This window comes from Eurytemora carolleeae, unplaced genomic scaffold (assembly GCF_000591075.1).
Source record: "Eurytemora carolleeae unplaced genomic scaffold, Eaff_2.0 scaffold827, whole genome shotgun sequence".
Classification (NCBI taxonomy): domain Eukaryota; kingdom Metazoa; phylum Arthropoda; class Copepoda; order Calanoida; family Temoridae; genus Eurytemora; species Eurytemora carolleeae.
Genome location: NW_019397877.1, coordinates 53,751 through 74,478, shown reverse-complemented (window position 1 = coordinate 74,478; position 20,728 = coordinate 53,751). Strand labels below are relative to the sequence as shown.

The 20,728-nt window shown below is 32.3% G+C and overlaps 1 protein-coding gene across 1 annotated transcript; it reads right to left on the bottom strand.

Moving 5' to 3' along the window:
- Window positions 1-2,522: 2,522 nt before the first annotated feature.
- On the bottom strand, window positions 2,523-9,702 carry LOC111716187 (uncharacterized). The gene is made up of 8 exons (XM_023491619.1): window positions 9,584-9,702; window positions 8,828-8,929; window positions 6,789-6,868; window positions 6,525-6,559; window positions 5,258-5,315; window positions 4,203-4,305; window positions 3,897-3,950; window positions 2,523-2,603 (listed from the first exon to the last, which is right to left on the bottom strand). The coding sequence occupies exons 1-8, from the start codon at window positions 9,680-9,682 to the stop codon at window positions 2,523-2,525; spliced, it is 612 nt and encodes a 203-aa protein (XP_023347387.1). The 5' UTR covers window positions 9,683-9,702.
- Window positions 9,703-20,728: the final 11,026 nt, after the last annotated feature.

Genomic DNA, 20,728 nt, shown 5'->3' with positions numbered 1-20,728 from the left:
CCCCCCCCCCTCCCTCAGACTATTTAGTTTACATAGATATACAGTGAAAAAATTAAGCCACCAAAAGAAGTAAAAATACTCTATCTGATTTTGAGTTGTAAATATTTTTTACGTATTCCTACAAAGACGACATTTACCTCCACCAAATCTTGGAAATAATACCAACTAATTAGAGGACATGTCGTCTTTCTTTTTTCATTTGACACATTCAGGGTGACCCACATCATATTAGATCGAGTATAGCTCAAAATTGCGATTTTAGGGACTAATCAGAAAATTTTAAAACAATAAATCATTTTTAAAAAACGTTGAAGGTTTGTTATAAAAGTTTTCTTGCAGAAAATACTAGGTTTTTCGATTATTATGTGTGTATTTTGGCGTTAAAGCTTGGAGATAATCTAATATGATATGGGACGCTCTGTATGACGTTGTGCGCAGTTGGTCGATTTTTCTGTTGCCATCTATTGTACTTGACAACCTATTTGGATTTCGATAGAATTTAAAAGCCTCATCAGTCCTACAGAAAATGACAAAAATGATTTCATAAATAAATAAAAATGTTTTTTAATAAAAAACAAATAAAATTTATTGAAATCGTTAAAAATAAAAAAAACTTATAGGGGGGGGGGGCTGTGGAGAAAAGGGGCAAGAATTTAAAAACAAATTGTAAGAATTTTGGTCAACCTTAAAAAATGGTGGTTTTGATAAAACTGAATAAAATTATATTGAACACGGGGAGAGGTGTCTGTACGGATGAATTAAAAAAAATGCAATTAGCAAAAGACTGACATTTAACAGAAAACAATAAAAGAAATTAAAACAGGGAGAGCCATATCATCTTTTCATATTTAGTCCCTTGACTTATAGTGTTTCCATATTTAGTCCCTTGACTTATAGTGTTTTCATATTTAGTCCCTTGACTTATAGTTTTTTCATATTTAGTCCCTTGACTTACAGTGTTTTCATATTTAGTCCCTTGACTTACAGTGTTTTCATATTAGTGTTTTCATATTTAGTCCCTTGACTTACAGTGTTTTCATATTTAGTCCCTTGACTTATAGTTTTTTCATATTTAGTCCCTTGACTTATAGTGTTTTGATATTTAGTCCCTTGACTTATAGTGTTCCCATATTTTATTTGATTGTTGTAACCATGTTAATTGTATTCATATCCTCCATTTATAAGATTTAATTAACTTGATTATTTTCAATCATGGTTTCGCTTCAAAAGTGACAATTGCGCATTTCTGCTGCAGAATCTAAAACTTTTTAAGATAGAAAAAATCATAATATCTTTCACATTTTGTAGCAGACAAAGTTTTATGCATTGGAGGGTCACTTGAAATAACATGAGTAGTTCCTTTAATTACCTGAAATAACATGAGTAGTTCCTTTAATTACCTGAAATAACATGAGTAGTTCCTTTAATTACCTGTTGAGTATATAAATATTCAAAATTCAGAATCACAATTGTTATTATTAGATTCTGATCAGAACCTTTTCAAATTATAAATTGTTCTGAAAAAGAAATATTCATGCAATTATAAATAAATAATTTTTGTCTAATTTTGTTATCAATTCATGATAATTCTATTTTATCGCATTTCTATTGAACATAAGAACAAAACATGTCGTTTGAAAAAAAATTAGATTGATTATAAAAAATGAAAATTCTACATTTAAAAATAGATTAGACCTGATCATCATGTTTTGGGACCCTATTCTGCAGTTTGTTTGAGTTATATCTGGACCTGATCATCATGTTTTGGGACCCTATTCTACAGTTTGAACTCTGTTTGAGGGGGACTAATATTTAGTAGTATCTGGACCTGATCATCATGTTTTGGGACCCTATTCTGCAGTTTGAACTCTGTTTGAGGGGGCTGCAACCAGGGCCGCAACATCTTCTCCCTAAGAAGAAAAAGTAAATAAAAAAATTTGTTTAAATTAAAAATATTTATGTTGAGGACTTTTTCTATCCTTTTTCTGTTAATCTATGACTCATTATAGATATGGGTAATTGTGGACACATTTTGAAAATCTGAAGTATTATACAAACTTATTCCAGAAATACAGTATTATACAAACCTATTCCAGGAATACAGTATTATACAAACCTATTCCAGGAATACAGTGTTATACACACCTATTCCAGAAATACAGTATTATACAAACCTATTCCAGAAATACAGTATTATACAAACCTATTCCAGAAATACAGTATTATACAAACCTATTCCAGGAATACAGTATTATACAAACCTATTCCAGGAATATAGTATTATACAAACCTTTTCCAGAAACACAGTATTATACAAACCTATTCCAGAAATACAGTATTATACAAACCTATTCCAGAAATACAGTATTATACAAACCTATTCCAGGAATACAGTGTTATACACACCTATTCCAGGAATGCAGTATTATACAAACCTATTCCAGAAATACAGTATTATACAAACCTATTCCAGGAATACAGTTTTATACAAACCTATTCCAGAAATACAGTGTTTTACAAACCTATTCCAGTGAATAAGTACTCTGGTAAACATCAAGGTCCTGGAGGTGGGATTGAACGCCAGGACAGAATGGTAACAGCTCCTGATTAATATATATATAAAATAAATATATAATATATAATATTTATGATATATATATATATATATATATATATATATATATAATATATATATGTATATATGAGCCCTGTAATCTGTGGTTCATTTTAAGTATTGGGTATAGCTAAAGCAATTTGCACAGTATATACAAATATACAAATATATTACATATATATAATGTAGAAGATAACGATTATATATGACGAATATGCATCCCTAACACTCTGATTTGACTTGATTTGATTTGATTTGACCCTGTAACTTTTTATCTAAGGAAGGCTGACAGAGATATCAGTTTTCTGAACTGATAACATGGTCAATTCAAATATAAAGGAACTTAACTCTGATTTTCTAATCCCTACAATTTTTTTTATTTAAATAACCTTTTACTTAATGTACAATTTTCAACCCGATGTCGTAGACCTTAGATATTTTAAATTATGAAGAAGTTAGATCAAAGAGTTTAATTTGGAAATATCAAAGGTTTACACATTTATAGGTTGTAAATATTTAGGGATTAGAAAATTTCCTTTTCAGGAAAAAAGTTTAAGATTGTGAAACGTTGATGTTGTTTCTTTAATTGGGGGTCACATCAAAACCTTTTTTTTGGGACTTTTAAAAAGACTCCATTAAAACGATTGTTTAAATAAAGAGGGGGGGACTTTTAGGCACTTTTTTGATAAAAATGCTCAAATCCTTTAAGAACGTGTTTTAAAATATATTTTTTTTAGAAACATGTCAATATAGGTTTTCAAAATCCGTCTTAAAACACTGAATTCAGAAACGGAAATATCATAAAAATCTATTAAAAATGTAAAATGAAAAAAATGACATACTTTTTAGTGAGAATTTGCCANGCCCTAGGTCAAATAATTTTCAAAATTTCAAAAAAAAACAATAAAAGGGCAATATTTAGCGGTCCAAGGGCAGATACCCATATCGACATGCTTCGAAAAAATTGAAAAATCAATTTCCCTTGGTGAACCATAATTTTTAGAAATGCTTGCGCTGACCCAATCTTTTAAAAAATCTAAAACAATTCAGAATTTTCTATCTGATGAACAATGATTAAGATATCGTCGTTTTCCTCTCTTAAGTAATTTAAAATTCTTTCAAATTCATTAATTTTCTAAATGCCTAAATCCGCAATTCATTTTCAGAGTTTTATGAGAGAAAAGTAAGGATATTTAATTAAACCTATCAATTAAGCAATGGATGAATAGGTTCCCCATGATGATCACTTGAAATTATGTAACAGTCCCTTTAAAAAGTAAACCTGCATTTGGTGATGTCTTGAGGCATAGGATTTAGTGTGGCCAAAAACTGGTTCCTTAAAAAAATATTGTATTCATAACACCCTGGTCGAGGATTGTTTTTATACAGGGCTTTTAATAAGCATATTTGATAAGCTAAATATGTTAATAAATTGTGTAATAGCAAAGAAATATTTTCAGATTATTAAATTTTATATGATTCTATCAAAATTTGTATGAACATTTAATTATGTCGAGCTAAAAATGTGTGAGATATCCTCAATTTAGAACAAAATGTTAATTCGATATTATGAAGAAAATGATAGAACCTGATTGTCCATTAATGAAAGAGGATAATTAATCTGGTTTGGAGCAGATAAAGGACGGAGGTTGAGACAACCTTGAAATTGATCTCGAACCTCACTTTTCCATCTAAGACAAGCAAAAAACTATTTTTAACAGTGCGTCCCACAAAAAAACAAGAGTTTAAAGGGACGTGTTCGCGAAAATTAAAGGGGGTATAAAGTGATATCGAATTGAATTCGATATTGATCGCTATGAATTTTAGTTTTATCTGTTGCGTCTATAAGGAGAAAATGGTTAAAAACGTCTTATACTCAAGAGCGTATACCACGGGCAGCCGTAGTACATTTGAATTTCCGATCCGGATCAACCTTTCCGATACCAGTTTGAACTGCACCGCACGGACATTGGGTTAATAAAGAAGACAATCAACAGGCTAGCCGGTGCAACAAGGTTGGCGGGGTCAGACTTTATGCTTCATATTGGTTGAATTTACTTTTACTAAAGGGGCAGAGGTGCGTGATACCGTTCATAAAAATTTACAGAGTTCCATTATTTTACTCAGATTGTAAATAATTCAATTAAATTTAAATCATTTAGATATATTACAACATTACAACCTATAAATGTCGAAGACTACCAAGTTTAAGATTGAATGTAAATTAAGTGCTGTGGTTGGACATTTTTATATTGAAATTTCTCTTAAAGAAACACAATGTTGTAAACCTTTGATTTTTCAAACTATTAATTCTGTTAGATCAAATAATCTAAGTTTGAAATACTAAAGGTTTACACTATTAGGTTGCAAAGATATAGGGATTTATATAATCTGTTTGTAGCAAAATCTCAATTCCTTTTGTGTTATTTAAATAATTTAAATAATTGTAAAAGAGAATTAGACTACTTTGTTTTGGCCTGTTTTAAAACTAATAAAATTGTAAACAAGATAATGTTTGCTGTTGAAAATTATTAATTCAAACAGAAAACATAATAATTCGCTTTTAGGATGTCTTTGATAGCAGAGGGGCTTTTGTATTTCAAGAAATTTTTTTAATAAAAAATTTTATTTTTCTTGTCTTTCCTCGAAGATGAAATTGGTGCACGTTGTCCAGTTAAATCCTCGGCCTCCTCATCAGTTCCTAAAATTGACTCCCCATTAAAAAAAAGAAAGTTAGATTTACAACGGTACAATCAAACTCTATCTTAGTCATAATGAGGAAGCTTATGACACTGGATCCAGTAGAATTTCCCCTAGAAGGAACTGGTTCATTTGGAGTACTTTCCCGTGTTGCCTGGTATAATCTGTTTGCCTGGTATAATCTGTTTGCCTGGTATGATCTGTTTGTCTGGTATAAACTGTTTGCCTGGTATAAACTGTTTGCCTGGTATAATCTGTTTGCCTGGTATAATCTGTTTGCCTGGTATAATCTGTTAGTGTACTGCACAGCTCGCTCTAGCTTGTGAGATGTCGGCCATGTTCTTAAAATGAACCGGACTCAAATTCATAATATCACTTTTTTTCTAGCTTAGTAAAGTAATAAATTCCGTTGATTTTCTCTATTCTCTACGTAGCATAAACATGCGCAATTCACCACAACTCACAATAATCAATTTTCCAACATAAGAAGAAGATTATCACATTCACCCTTGATCAGAAAAAGGTTTGAATTGGGTACTGTTGTAAATCTGCATGAAGAAAAAGAAGAAAATGAAGAAAATGTATAAAATGAAGAAAATGAAGAAAATGAAGAAAATGAAGAAAATGAAGAAAATGAAGAAAATGAAGAAAATGAAGAAAATGAAGAAAATGAAGAAAATGAAAAAAATAAGAAAATGAAAAAATGAAGAAAATGAAGAAGATGAAAAAAAATGAAGAAAATGAAAAAAATGAAGAAAATGAGAAAAATGAAGAAAATGAAGAAAATAAAAAATATGAAGAAAAACTACTCTTTCATGGATTTCAGAAACATATTTCTATACAAAAGCAGCACAGAAATACTCATAAAAAAACTCATATAAATTCGATAATTATTATCATAAAATAAAAAGAAAAATTAAAGTTGATTAAACATTAAACATATTAAGTGAGAAAGGATCATGCCAGGGCCGGGTCTTAAAAAAAAGGTAATATTACAAAGTCGACTTTTAATTTCAAAGGACATTTAAACTTCAATAAAGTCATGCATTGTGATCAATTAATTAATTCTTATCAATATTTAAAGATAGACAATGATACATATTTACAACATTAAAGTTTTTTTAACAGATATTATAACTTCACATTGTTTAGGGTCGTCTTCCTTATTCTCTAAAACCTTGACGTTCCCTGTAATTTAAAGATTCCTCACCTAATAAAAGGCCTCTGGATGATGCCTTCACTTTTCTGCATATATTCAACAATTTAACATAGTAAAAAGATTTGTCTATTTAATTTAAAAAAACTTTAATAAATTATACTGATTTGAATTTTCTCATATGTACATACAACTAAAAAAGTAATAAAACTGAAAAAAAAAACTTTAAAATTGTTAAAGATATTTTAAAGCAGAACAAAAACCTTTATTCGCGTGTGTATGATTTAAAGAAAAAAATTTGTTTAATTTTTAGATTTCCTAGCTCCTCGTTTAGTATTCTCCATCCTAAGCTTGGGTCCGTGGGCCAGGGAATAGGTAGATGTTAATCTACTTTTTTCCTGAACAAAGTAACAGGTTAAAAGTCAGCCATGGCGTGCCAGTGATCGATTCATGTGTGTAATGGTAGGAAATTAAATTACTACAATGAAGACGACTTTTTGTTGAAGTTTTGATGGTTTAAAAGCTTTTTTTACAAGTAATCAAAGAGAAGCATTCCTAGTTGACAGCTTCTCTTTGTTTCCGTGTTTATGTGTATCCAATCCATGCTGTTTAAAAGCTTGATATAAATCTAAATTGAAATCGAAAGTCGTCTTTATTGAATTGATAAAATCGCCTACTACTGTATATTGTATTATATATTCTTAAATGAGTTTAAGTTACCCTTCATTGCTAGACTGGCATGTCCGATTAACAACGGTACCTTAAAACACGTTGTCAGATCAAGTATGTTCTTTAAAAAAGTGACTTGCACATTTCCTGCTTTTATAACAAAGTAGAAAGTAACAGAATTAAACACTTTGAAGCTAGAAAAACGACATTATCTTCTACATTATTAATCAAATTAATTTTTTAAGAGTACCGTTGTGAATCGGACATGCCCCTCTCAAATTCAAATTCAAATTCCAGCGCAAGTCCCTTTAACAAGAAAAATCAAACTCTATTATTAGATATTACTGTTTCTATGTACAGTGTACACCGCAAAAAAACTATTGTTAATCTGTCCCTGTAAAATAATATTTTGGAAAAGTTAATTCTCTATATGTGAAATAATGATAAATGTAATTTTTCATTAGCAATTTAAAAAAAACCTGATTTAGATATCCCAAAAATCATTAGTTAACACTGTATAATTTTTTTCCTACTGTACAGTGTATGGTAATTGCTACTTGCATGTACACTGTACAGTGCATATACAGTTATACCAATCTGCCCGTTCAGTTGGCACATTTTTGTTTATACCTGCATGTACGTACAGTGTACACAGTTCTATCTACCTCCATGTACACTGTACACAGATCTACCTACCTACATGAACAGTGACACAGTTCAATCTACCTGCATTTACAGTGTACACAGTTCTATATACCTCCATGTACTATGTACACAGTTCTATCTACATGAATGTACAGTGTACACAGTTCTATCTACCTACATGTACATTGTACAATGTACACAGTTCTATATACCTCCATCACACCGGACTAACCAGAGTGAGAGGCATTCGGTTTCTTCTATTTGAAATCAAACGAGTTTTGGTCTTTTATTCAATAATCATTTGCTTTACGGATTTGTTTATGTTATACATTTTCATTCAAAATGAATATGCCAACAAAAAAGTATTTTATAGAAAAGGCTAACAAATTATGTTTAATGGGTCAAATTGTGATCGAAAGTCACAGCTTTCTGGAAATTGACAGAACCGTTAAATCCACGTGCCATGTACTATGTACACAGTTCTATCTACCTGAATGTACATGTGTGACATAGTTATATCTACCTGCATTTACTATGTACAAAGTTCTATCTACCTGAATGTACAGTGTACACAGTTCTATCAACCAGAATGTACAGTGTACACAGATCTACCTACCTGCATGTACAGCGACACAGTTATATCTACCTGCAAGTACAATGTACACAGTTCTATCTACCTACATGTACAGTGTACACAGTTCTATATACCTCCATGTACAGTGTACACAGATCTACCTAACTGCATGTACAGTGACACAGTTATATCTACCTGCATAAACTTTGTACACAGTTCTATCTACCTGCATGTACAGTGTACACAGTTCTATCGACGTGCATGTACAGTGTACACAGTTCTATATACTTGTACGTACAATGTTCACAGTTCTATCTACCTGCATGTACATTGTACAACGTACTACAGTTCTATCTACCTGAATGTACAGTGTACTCAGTTCTGTCTACCTGCCGTACAGTGTACACAGTTCTAACTACCTGCATGTACAGTTTACACAGTTCTATCTACCTGCATGTACAGTTTGTACCTGGCCTAATGTTGGTCTACCGGAGTGTAAAGGTTTTGAAGGATGTATTTGTCCTGTTTGATGATAGATGGCTCTGCTGTTCAGATCTACATTCTGTGGTCCCTGAAGAAATTCAACACCATTTTAAGAATTGTAAACAATTTTTTAGTACAAATCTTTCATATGATGATGAAGAGATATGGAAGAAAATTCCTATTTTTGTTGTTGTTTAAACTAATTTTCCTATGTTCCTTTCTTTTGTTTTTTTGTAATATATCCTGAAAAATTTGAATAACATAATTTGAGAAGAAGAATGAATAGAATTTTTTTATAATATTCAAATTGCAATTGATAAAAATAAGCAATTAAAAAATATCCTGTTTAACAATCTACAGAAAGTTCAGAAAAAAATAGATTTAATATAATTAAAAGATGAAAAAAATAAGTTTTGGTGAGAAATTTTTTTTTTTTTTAATTTAACATTTTGTTTAGTTTTTCCCATTATTAATTAATTCATTAAATGTTGATTTATTAATGTTTTAACTTTGTCGGGAACCTAGCTTTGCCTAAAAACTAAGTTTTCCCTATAAAAAGTCAACCTTATACTCAACCTAGAACTTTAAAACTAAACTAAGAACATTCCCGTACTTCTACCGAGTTCCCCAATCAAACCAATCAAAATTTGTGGCACATCGGTCAAAGGGTTTATAAGTTATGGTCTGACATACCTATAAACAAACAGAGAATACTACTTTATATAGATAGATAGATAGATACCTGTCTTTTTTGCTCTCCTAGTTTATACGGAGCTGACCCAACCATCCCTCGCTTGTCCTCGAAAACACTACCTCGGTTCAAATCTATCAGTTTTTTCATTTTCTTTGTTCTGAAGTAGGTTTTGGTCATAGGTTTGTCCTGGGCAATGTTGTGCCTTATATCTATCACAGTGTTTAAAAGATTGCAAGCTCCCTGTGCCTTATATCTATCACAGTGTTAAAAAGATTGCAAGCTCCCTGTGCCTTATATCTATCACAATGATTAAAAAGTTGCAAGTTCACACTCAGGGGCATACGAGGGAGAGCCCTGGGTGCACGCCCCCCCCCCTACACAGCCCCCCCCTGGGAGGGAGGGGGGCTCATTTAATATTACATCTGGAGATTCTTGATTTTGGAGGCAGTATCCTTTAAAGCTTATCATTATTTTTTTTAAAATCATTTTAAGTTCACAAACCTATAAAGTGGTTTAATTATTATGGAATTAATTGAGAGGTTTAAAGTGACTGCAGACATAATTTCAATTCTGATTCACAACAATACCTTGAAAGCTTTGTCTGATCAAAGCTGAAAACTTTTGAATGGGATATCCTTAATCCTGATCGGATAATTAATCTGGAGATTAAAAAGGAGTGGAGAACAAGCAATATTTAATCTGCAGATTAAGAAAAAGAGTGGATTAAGCGGTAATCCTGATATCCACCATTCTAAAGTTTTCAGCTCAAGTATTGCATTAAATATCCATGTTTCCTATTTTGAAAACTGATTATTTTTATTTGTGGTTTCACTACTAAAGCGACTGATGCGTTTTAATTACTTGAGAAACGATGGAGTAATGAAGGTTTCAAAGGACATCGGACATGCCACTCTATAAATGGAGGGTCACTTGAAATTACGCATGTATTCCATTTAAATATAATTACATCATGTGAAAAAAAAATACTTTAAAATCTCACTTTTATCCTTAACTAAAAAAGTTTCAATAAATATCATTATTTATGTAATAAGTCCTATGAAAATATAGGTAATTTTAAAGAAACGTTTCCATTTCTATTTTTCACCCCTTGAAGCTTACACCACTGTATTAAGAGGGAGTGTCTGAAAAGTCCACTGAAGAAAATTACATAAATAAGATCGAATATTTAACTGAACATAATTACAAAAAGTATCAATATTTTTTTTTCAAAAAAGGGGTTTTAAGTTGGGGCACAATGTTGCCAAGGGGGAGGGGGGGGGGGCACCAACATTATTTTTTGGCCCATAACTTCAAAAACAAGTGATTTATCATAAAAAGGTGTTTATTTCTAGGGCTACAAAAAAAAGTAAAATTAAAGGCCGAAGTTGACCCTGTCTTGAAATTGATGCAACTTTCCAGAGCAGTCTGTGTCATACAGTAATAAAGACGTTGGATCGTACTGTTTAATATTCATGAAACCCCACTGTAGAAGATACACACTCAACATCTTCCAAGTTTATTGAAATTTTAGCCCCCACTAGATCGATTATCTCTATAATTTATTTGGTTTACTGACCCGTTTGGTCTTACAGTCTGTATGCGTACTGTACAGCTGCTTAACAGTCAGTCCGGTACTTGAAATGACCCCCCCACCCCACTTACAAATAAGTTGCGCCTAAGCTTGCTTGCATTTTTTTTTCACGCCGGACTCCGGACAGTAAACTCTAGGTCGGATGTAAGGTGACTAAGCAAAATGTGGTTGAGTCTGAAGGTATACACAACTTTATATTGTTTGATCAATTGTAGAAAAAACTTTTCAAGACAACCTCTAATTTTAGCCTATATATTCCCCATATCATATTCTCATAATCCCCCCCCCCTCCAAATCCCCCGGTTTTTTTCTCCCTCACAATCGCTTTTTAATCTCTCGAATTTAGAACCTGGAATTACTGGAGACGCTTTGCAACCTCAAATTTCCCCAAATTTTTATTTGACCCCAAAGACTCAAATTAAAGCATTTCTTATTTTATAAAAAGGTCTTCAGAAAAAGTAGATTATTACATGTTTTATGAGTTAAATCCTCTCTAAATATATTTTTAGTTTGCAAGGTTTAAAGCATGCAAGATTTTAAAATAAATTAACTTTATTTTGTCTCAGAATTCCCTTTCCCCCTGCCTGATATATTTACCCTTGCTATTTCCCCAATAATTCCCCCACTTCCAATATTTTATTTATTCATCAGGATCATCTAGGCGTATTCAGGGGGGGGGTATAGCGCCCCTGGGTCAGTGAAATCTATGGGTTTCAGTTTTTTTTTGGCACCCGAAGGGTGCTAAGCCCCTTCCTCTCATGCTAAAATCGATCAGAATTTTGCTAAATATTTCTTTTACACTATAGCTAGAAACAATCATACTTCAGTGTTTAAATCTGCATGTATAAGAAGTATAAGCTACGAAGATAAGTGAGTTATAATAGTTTAAAACCAAAGTTCAAGAGGTAGCGAGTAGTGACACTTCAAAATCGACCCGATCTAGAAATTTTAGAATTAATTTTTTCGCCTGTGCTAACTGTCTTCTCATAGATCCAGGCAGCTGTGAAAAGTTGGATTAAATTTTAAGACCTGGGTCAACTGTAAAGTGTCGCAACGCCTTGGACTTTTGATTTTCCTCACAAAATCATACACACTTTTATGAAGCCAGGCATGTAAATGTTGTAACTAAAAGCACTTGTTTTTAACTTGAGTTTTAATGAGAAAATTGGCAAAATTCGTATCGATATTTTTAGTAAGATTTTTAGTAAGAGTTCGCAATCGTTGGATCACTGTGTCAGAATCAATCCTAACATCGTAGTAAATAGTTTTAAAAATGTATCTTTCAGAATAGCCAACGACATTCTGATAGAATTAGACTCTTTTGCGTTGTTGCGATAAGAGGTACTTTTCCAACAGCATTTTGCCAAACGGCAACTTTCCAGATCTTTCCTAGTCGCAGCGCTTGGCCCCTATCCCATCCTGGCCCAGTGTTCCGCCCCCTTATGCACCCTGCAGCGCCTCAGAAGGCCTAGCCTAACCTTAGCCGCTTGCTTATTTGGGAAGTTGAACATTTGGGAAGTTGCCACGTACTTGGGAAATTGTCATTTGCAGGAAGTCGCCTTTCGGAAAATACCTAACACTTATACGTTGGAGACACATAGATAAATTACTCGTATTGATTCAGACTAATACTATAAAAAAGGTTTGAATTGAACTCGGGCTCAATTTTTGTGTGGGACCTTGCACTTGACCTCACGGAAGGTTTATGGATGCTCAGAATTACAAAGTTTGTCCCCACATATTTTTGATTTTCATGAAATTTTTTAAAAATCCACGGAAAAAAATTGTAACGGGGAAATTTTAATATTGTTTTATCAAAGAAAAAATGCTAAAAGATTGAGAAACAATTAATTATTTAATTTAAGCACATTCACGGGCTACAGAGTTCCCCAATTCAAATTTGAGGCAAATCGGTCAAGGGTTTTATGAGTTATGTTCGGACATCTAACAAACAAACATAAATTACCACTCTATATATATATATATATAGAATAGCTTATACTCACAGTTACTCCCGACGTTAACCTGTAGGTTCTAGAATCCGAAACAAATGATTTGCGGAATTTATAATCCTATTTCGGGGATTTTCATCCTCTACAATATGATATTTTAAGGAAATGAAATCTAACCCAAGATCTTCTTCCGGCATTTCTGTTTTTCCGACTAGAGCAACAATCTGGAGAAAACAAAGGAATTGAGCCTTTGCCACAAACTCAAATATTCTAATGTCTATAACTTAACAACCTAATGGTGTAAACCTTTGATATTTAAACTTATAATATTGATCTATAGCATAATTCATAGTTTGAAATATCTATGATCCACGACATTGGGTTTCAAAGATATAAGAAGTAGAAAATCAGAGTTTGTGACAAAGACTCAATTTATACTTATAAAAAGATATACATGTATACATATATTAAATTAATTAAATTAAAGTTTTAAATTTGCTGGTTGGGGTAGCCGATACTAGGCTATAAAAGAGGGTAGGGTAGATTATCCAAGGTTATAAAAGACGGTTGGGTAGCAGATCCAAGGTTTTAAAAAAGGTTGGGTAGCAGATCCAAGCTTATAAAAGAAGGTTGGGTAGCAGATCCAAGGTTATAAAAGAAGGATGGGTAGCAGATTCAAGGTTATAAAAGAAGGATGGTAGCAGATTCAAGGTTATAAAAGAAGGTTGGGTAGCAGATTCAAGGTTATAAAAGAAGGATGGGTAGCAGATTCAAGGTTATAAAAGAAGACTGGGTAGCAGATTCAAGGTAATAAAAGAAGGATGGGTAGCAGATTCAAGGTTATAAAAGAAGGATGGGTAGCAGATTTAAGGTTTAAAAGAAAGTTGGGTAGCAGATTCAAGGTTATAAAAGAAGGCTGGTAGCAGATTCAAGGTAATAAAAGAAGGATGGATAGCAGATTCAAGGTTATAAAAGAAGGATGGGTAGCAGATTTAAGGTTTAAAAGAAAGTTGGGTAGCAGATTCCAGGTTATAAAAGAAGGTTGGGTAGCAGATTCAAGGTTATAAAAGAAGGCTGGGTAGCAGATTCAAGGTTATAAAAGAAGGTTGGGTAGCAGATCTAAGGTTATAAAATCAAAGAATTGTGTTCAATGGGGGCTGGGGCAATAACAATTATTAAAGAATTTCACATTTTACCATTTTTGCTGTTTTCTTATCTTCTTGATTTCTTTTGTTTTTCTTTTTTTCTTTTTCCTTCCAGTATTTTTACCAGAACTCATTGTATTCTAGATACAGCTGGGGATCAAGATGTATTTATATGCTTAATACAGAGTGTTTAAAATATGATTTTACTGCACATACAAGTCTGCCGCTGTACTATTTGTAAATTAGCGGTACAGTACAAAATAGGACCGAAAAGGTTGGCCCAGCACGATAACTCAAATGTACACCAATTGTGCGTGTGCAGATTTATGTTCGAATTCTATGTTTAGCCCCCCCCCTGAGTGGTGTTTACAAGTGGGGGTAGGAGGTTTAGTCCCCCCCCCTTCCCTGGATAAGTGGAAAATATGGTTCTTAAGGGAGCCCCCCTAAACTCCCTTTACACATTCCTGTAGGTATTGTAGACGATCAAAACACGCTTTGTTATTTTTTATCTAAGGAGCACCAGGTGTCACGTTAAAATTCTAATTATAACTTAAATTACATTTAGAATATGAGATGTAAGTTATAATAAGTTATAATAAGTTAAAATAAGTTATAAGCCGGACCAAATATAACGCCCGCGCCTTATTTAACGTTACACCTGGTTATTGTGTACATGCAGTCCGTTGACAGTATCTTGATCAAACAGAACGAATGTATCATCATTTGGTTAGGTTAGGTTTATATTCTCAATTTTAATCAAGATTTTATGTTAAAATGTCTAATTAAAAGATAGCTCGTGGCTTTCATATTTAAACCAGTGCAAATCTTTCATGCATACTCTTTTAAAGTTTAAAGGGACTTACGACAATTGAATAGAAAAACCAGAAAAAATAATATTACAGTTTTTGTAAAATACTTGAATAATGAAATACAAAAAAAGCACAAATTTAAGTTTTGAATAAAAACTATTAAAGTTGACTTTTAAGACAAATTGTTTATGTATTAATAAAAAATGTTTGATCATGTTGAGATTTTTAAAAAAAGCTTTTTCAATGGATGCAAAAACCAAATATTTTTTATTATAGAGATAAGAATGCCGAACGTGGAATATGAGTTGCGGAGGCTCGAAGACGCAGCGTGAGGCACGGGGATGATTTTAATTTGCTAGGATGTTATTTTGCAAATCAGGAGGCTCCGGATGTCAGTTCACGGGGCTCATGATTGCTCTGCACCCCCTCCCTCATTGTAGGTTTCCAAATTTAGATTTACTTGAAATAACTGCACGGTCCCTATAAGAATGTATTAATAAACTAATTGATGACATCTAGTCAATCTGATTTTTTATTTGTGTTAAAGAAATGCATCATAACGTCTAAATCAATTGAAGTCATCTGGATGAGCGCGAAGAGAAGTTTTCGTATTTCATATTTTCAGAAATAATCCCCTTTAACTATTTATTATTTCTAAATTGTTGATAAATAGTTTTGATAAGCATATATATTCAATAAATTAAATTGACATTGGACATTCTTGTATTTGGATATTTTAAAAATTAAGGAGCGGGGGAGGATAGGAACATGGGTGGTTTCAGGATTTGAGAGAGGGGTGGGGGGGGGGGGCGTAAAAAATATATCCGCGCTAAGCATTTAAAAATGTTTTTTACCCCGTACGAAAAAATGTTACCCCCCTCTGTATAGCTAAAAAGTTCTTTTTACCAGTTTTCATCTTTAAGTACAGGGTAGGCAATTATCTTAAAGGGACTGTAAATGAAAAATGAAATGGGGTATAGGATGAAACCTGAGAATCTCAGGCGTTGAACGATACCTTTCAGAGTTCTATCTGATGTTTTGTATAATTTTGACACAGTTTTATGTCAATTTCTCTTGACAGGAACATCTGATAGAACTCTTATATGTCTCAGTCAACTCTTGAGATTCTTAGGTTTTAAACTATACCCCAAGAATGTGGTATTACATTCAGTTGCCACATTTTCCTAAATATTTGCCCAATGTTCAACCAGATTTGGGAAATTTCTATATTCATATATATTGTATAATGTATATATTCATATATTTAAACAATTTTACTTTAATGCACTGTTCGAATCAAAAAGACAGTTATTGCGCAATATTAAATCCTAAAAATATCTAATGTCTTTTTTTCTATACAAAAAGTGCAAAATGTACAGTTCCATTAAGAAGGAAAACATGTAATCCAGTATTCACTGTGCTCTGTATTGTATAATTATATTGTATAATAACAATTTTACTTTAACAGTTTGTTAAAATCATAAAGACAGTTATTACGCAAACATTAAAATCCTCTAAATATATAATGTCTTCAGACTTTTTGGTAAGGTTTTGTCATTAATTATGTGTACACAGTCTCATTAAGAAGGAAAACATGTAATCCAGTATTCACTGTGCTCTGTATTGTATAATATTGGTAAGGTTTTGTTATTAATTATGTGTACACAGTCTCATTAAGAAGGAAAACAGGTAATCCATTATTCACTGTGCTCTGTGAACTCTTTATTTAATATTAATGTCTGCCCATATCTGTCAGATGTTATCTTGTTAAATTCTTTTAATTACTTATTAAGGTTCATTACATTTACAGGAGTTCAATACTCTCCGCTTCAGGTTTCCTTTATAAAGAAGACACGGAGACATCATTCTTCAGTTCATCTCAACCTTTTCTTTAAGAGACTTGGGACTTCAATACAAACCTTTTAGGGATCTAATTCTATATTCTAAACAATATTAAAGATTCTTTTATCATTTTAAAAAATTTGATCTGATTCTGATTTTGATTTTGGTCAAATACTTTTCTTCATAAAGCTTAACATACAAAAATAAAAATAATTTAAAATATAAAGGATTTGGATTCATAGATCTGAATCAAGGAAGAAGAATGAATCAGAAGAATATCTATCTTCTACTCGCCGTCATGGCAGCAGCAATACAAGCTCAGCCATCTGAGATCTTCAAGAGGCATTCAATGCCATCTTCCAGTCTTGGTTCTTCTAAGCGCCTCGGTAGAAACATTGAAAATCCCTCTGGTGTATTTGATGCTACTATTGAGGAAGATAAAACTGAACAACTTAATATTATAATGGAGGAAGCAAAGATCACAACAGAAACCCCAGATCAAACAACATTTACCAACATTTAAATAGATGAAAACATCACAGAGAGAATGACCAACGATCTTCTAAATGATGACGAAGAGAAAGAAGAAAGATCAGGAAAGCAGCATATCACTGATATTCAGCTATTGTCTCCAAGGCGATATCCTCAACAATATATGCAGAATCCTGCACAAGCTGCTGGAGTTCATCTTCAAGTACTCAGCCTACCTCAGCAGAGCGGAGTTCTAGTAGATCAGTTTGGAAACAGTTTTAGATTAGCAGAATACCCCGCTCTATTAAATCAGGTCAAATATGAAAATAGACCTTTACATCAAATAGTTGGAAATAATGTAAATTCAATGGCAGAAGATACAATGCATTTAGAAGATCCAATCCTGGAGGCAATGCATTTAGAAGATCCAATCCATGAGACAATGCATTTAGAAGATCCAATCCTGGAGGCAATGCATTTAGAAGATCCAATCCATGAGACAATGCAATTAGAAGATGCAATCCATGAGACAATGCAATTAGAAGATCCAACCTATGAGCCAATGTATTCAGAAGATAAAACGACTGAAACTGGTTTAACTAAAGATGTATCTGGAAATAATGATGTGCAATGTATCAAAAAGGTGATGCAAGTAGAGGAAACTGTTTATGATACTATTCAGAAGTGTACACACTCATTTGCAGAGAAATGTCATAAAACCTTCATCACTGATTATGCACCAACTCAAGAGGAGAAATGTTCCACAAGCTTTGAGAAGAATTGCCATATCACCTACCAACCATTGGCCTTTGATGAGAAGGTTGAGATTTGTGATGAACCCTTGAAGAAGTTTTGTAATGAAACTGTAGTAGGAGAAGAGGTGTGTAGGACTGAGTTTGAAACTTCCTGTGAAACCAGGTTAAAGAACCATACTGTAGAGCAGGATGAACCTGTCTGTGAAATGGTGATGGAGAAGAAGTGTGAGGCTGTGGTAGTAGATAATCTAAATCAGTCAAACAATAGAAGAAGAAGGCGATCAGTTGCTAGAATAGAAAATGGAGAACAATTTACCCGTAAGACTGATAACTGTGAAGAATGGCCAGTACAGAAGTGTACCCTGGAGAAGAAAACTGTCACTAAATCCACTCCTGAAACTTCATGTAAGAAGCATCCTAGAAAAGTTTGTGCAACTTCCAACTGTGTTTTTGTCAAGAGTGAGAAGACCTGTAGAGAGGAAACAAGAAGTTTTGTTCAGAATATTCCAAGTGAGGATTGTGACCTGGAGCCTAGGGAGACCTGTAAACTGGAAACAGTTCTAGTTCCACGTTTAGTTGAGAAACCTAACTGTGTTCAAGTTCCAAAGGAGATTTGTGTTGATATCAAGGCTAATCCAAGGAAGGTATCAAAGCCTGTTATAAAGGAATGGTGTTACCGTCCTAGTGATTTTGGTACTGCGGCCACCAAGGAAGCATTAGATCTTGTAATAAAACAGCTCTGAGATAAAGATGATGTATTGAAGAGTTGATCTACAGAACCTGGGCATTAGACATTATACAACCTCAAATCACAGTCTTACAAGTAGAGTTTTATAAGACCGTTTTAAATATCTTTTTTTCAATCAATGATAAAAAATAATGTAATGTAATATGTTTGCAATAAATCTTTTTACTTTTTACTATTCAATGATTATACTCTAAAAATGATGGGAAATAACTTCAGATGGTTTTACTAGAACTTTTTTGGACTTTTAAAAGGTTCCACCAAATGTATTCCTGTGAAGGTTCCAACATTTTAAACTGTAATCTTTTAAAATTAGGTTTTATTAAACTTTTTAAAATTGGCATTGGCATAAAATTATAAGGAAAAACAAGTAAGGAGAACAGTTATCAAAATAAACAATTGGAAAACAATGGGGTTTGGGTAGACAAAGATAGTTTCTAATGTCGTATTCTTTAGAAATCAAGTATGTATTCACCCTGTTGACGTTTCATAATGTTTTCTTTTGTAATGGATTAAATAGTTACTTAAAAGCAAAAGAAGGTAACCACTTTAGTTTTCTATCTTGAAATATTCAATTTTTCCAAAGTCCATTCATCACTTTTTAAGATTAAAAAAACGACGATATCTTCCTCATTGTTACCCAGATAAATGTTTAAATTGTACTGTTGTTGATAGGACCTTTAATGGGTTAGAAACTTGAAATTACATCTATCAGTCCCAATTAGAACATTTACTATTGGTAAGCAGAAAGTGTTCATAAGAAGAAAATTAATGTCTCTCTTATGCAAGTAACCTTGTACTTTTTAACAGTAGTCAATTTTCTCATTACTTTGCTTGGCAGTGGCACCGACGAAACTGAATTTATCAGAATTATTCATTGAATTTGTAAACATAAAACTCCTGAATTTGAAGACGAAATTTAGACAATCTGCATGTTCACTGCTCATTGCGGTATTTTATGTTCATTGGACTATTAAATCAAAAATTGAGTCTAAAAGTGATCTTTACATTCCCCAGTTTTATTTTCACCAATGTTTTTCTTTATTTCGCCTTTTTAAAATCCTCCAATATTTCATTGCATAAAACCTTTTATAATTAAATTTAAAAGACTTCTAAGTAAAAGGTCACCATTTAATTTACATTTTTAACGAAACTTTCTGTGATAAAATCCCCATAAATCAATTGAAGAGTAAGATTAATGTATTAATTTATGCGATATTATTTCTTTGCCAAAGATTAAACATAAGACGACATTTACACAAAATTTATTTATCGTTTATAATATTGGAAATTTCATTTCCCCTCTCTTCTTCATCGCCTAAAATCCTATTCCTTAAAACCTCAGAAAAAATATTTAACGACATCTGAAAATGTTCACTAACAATTATTTGCTATTTTTGATACAAAAGAGATGCGTAACTTAATTACTATTTTGCTCTAATTCAACAGACGATCCTCATATCCAACAAATGATTGAATAGATTTTAAAATACAAATTAATATCATTAATTTTAGTTAATTTTTAGCACAAAACATTCACAATTATTATTTTAAAGTCGATCGTTAGACTCTCAAACAACCAAAATAACCAATGACGTCAAAATAAAGCTGTACAGGCGTACACAATACTCGGATAAATTTCCAACGCCTCGACTTTATAATTTAGCAAAGTCTTTAATATCATTCAGTACCAAGGTACTATTGCATTAGTACCTTGCTCAGTACAAAGTTAAGGGATTTGCAGTGAGGACAAAATATTATCTGCACTATTATCATTATTATTATTATTATTATTATTATTATTATCATTATTATTGTTATTATTATTATTATTATTATCATTATTATTATTATTATTATTATCATTATTATTATTATTATTA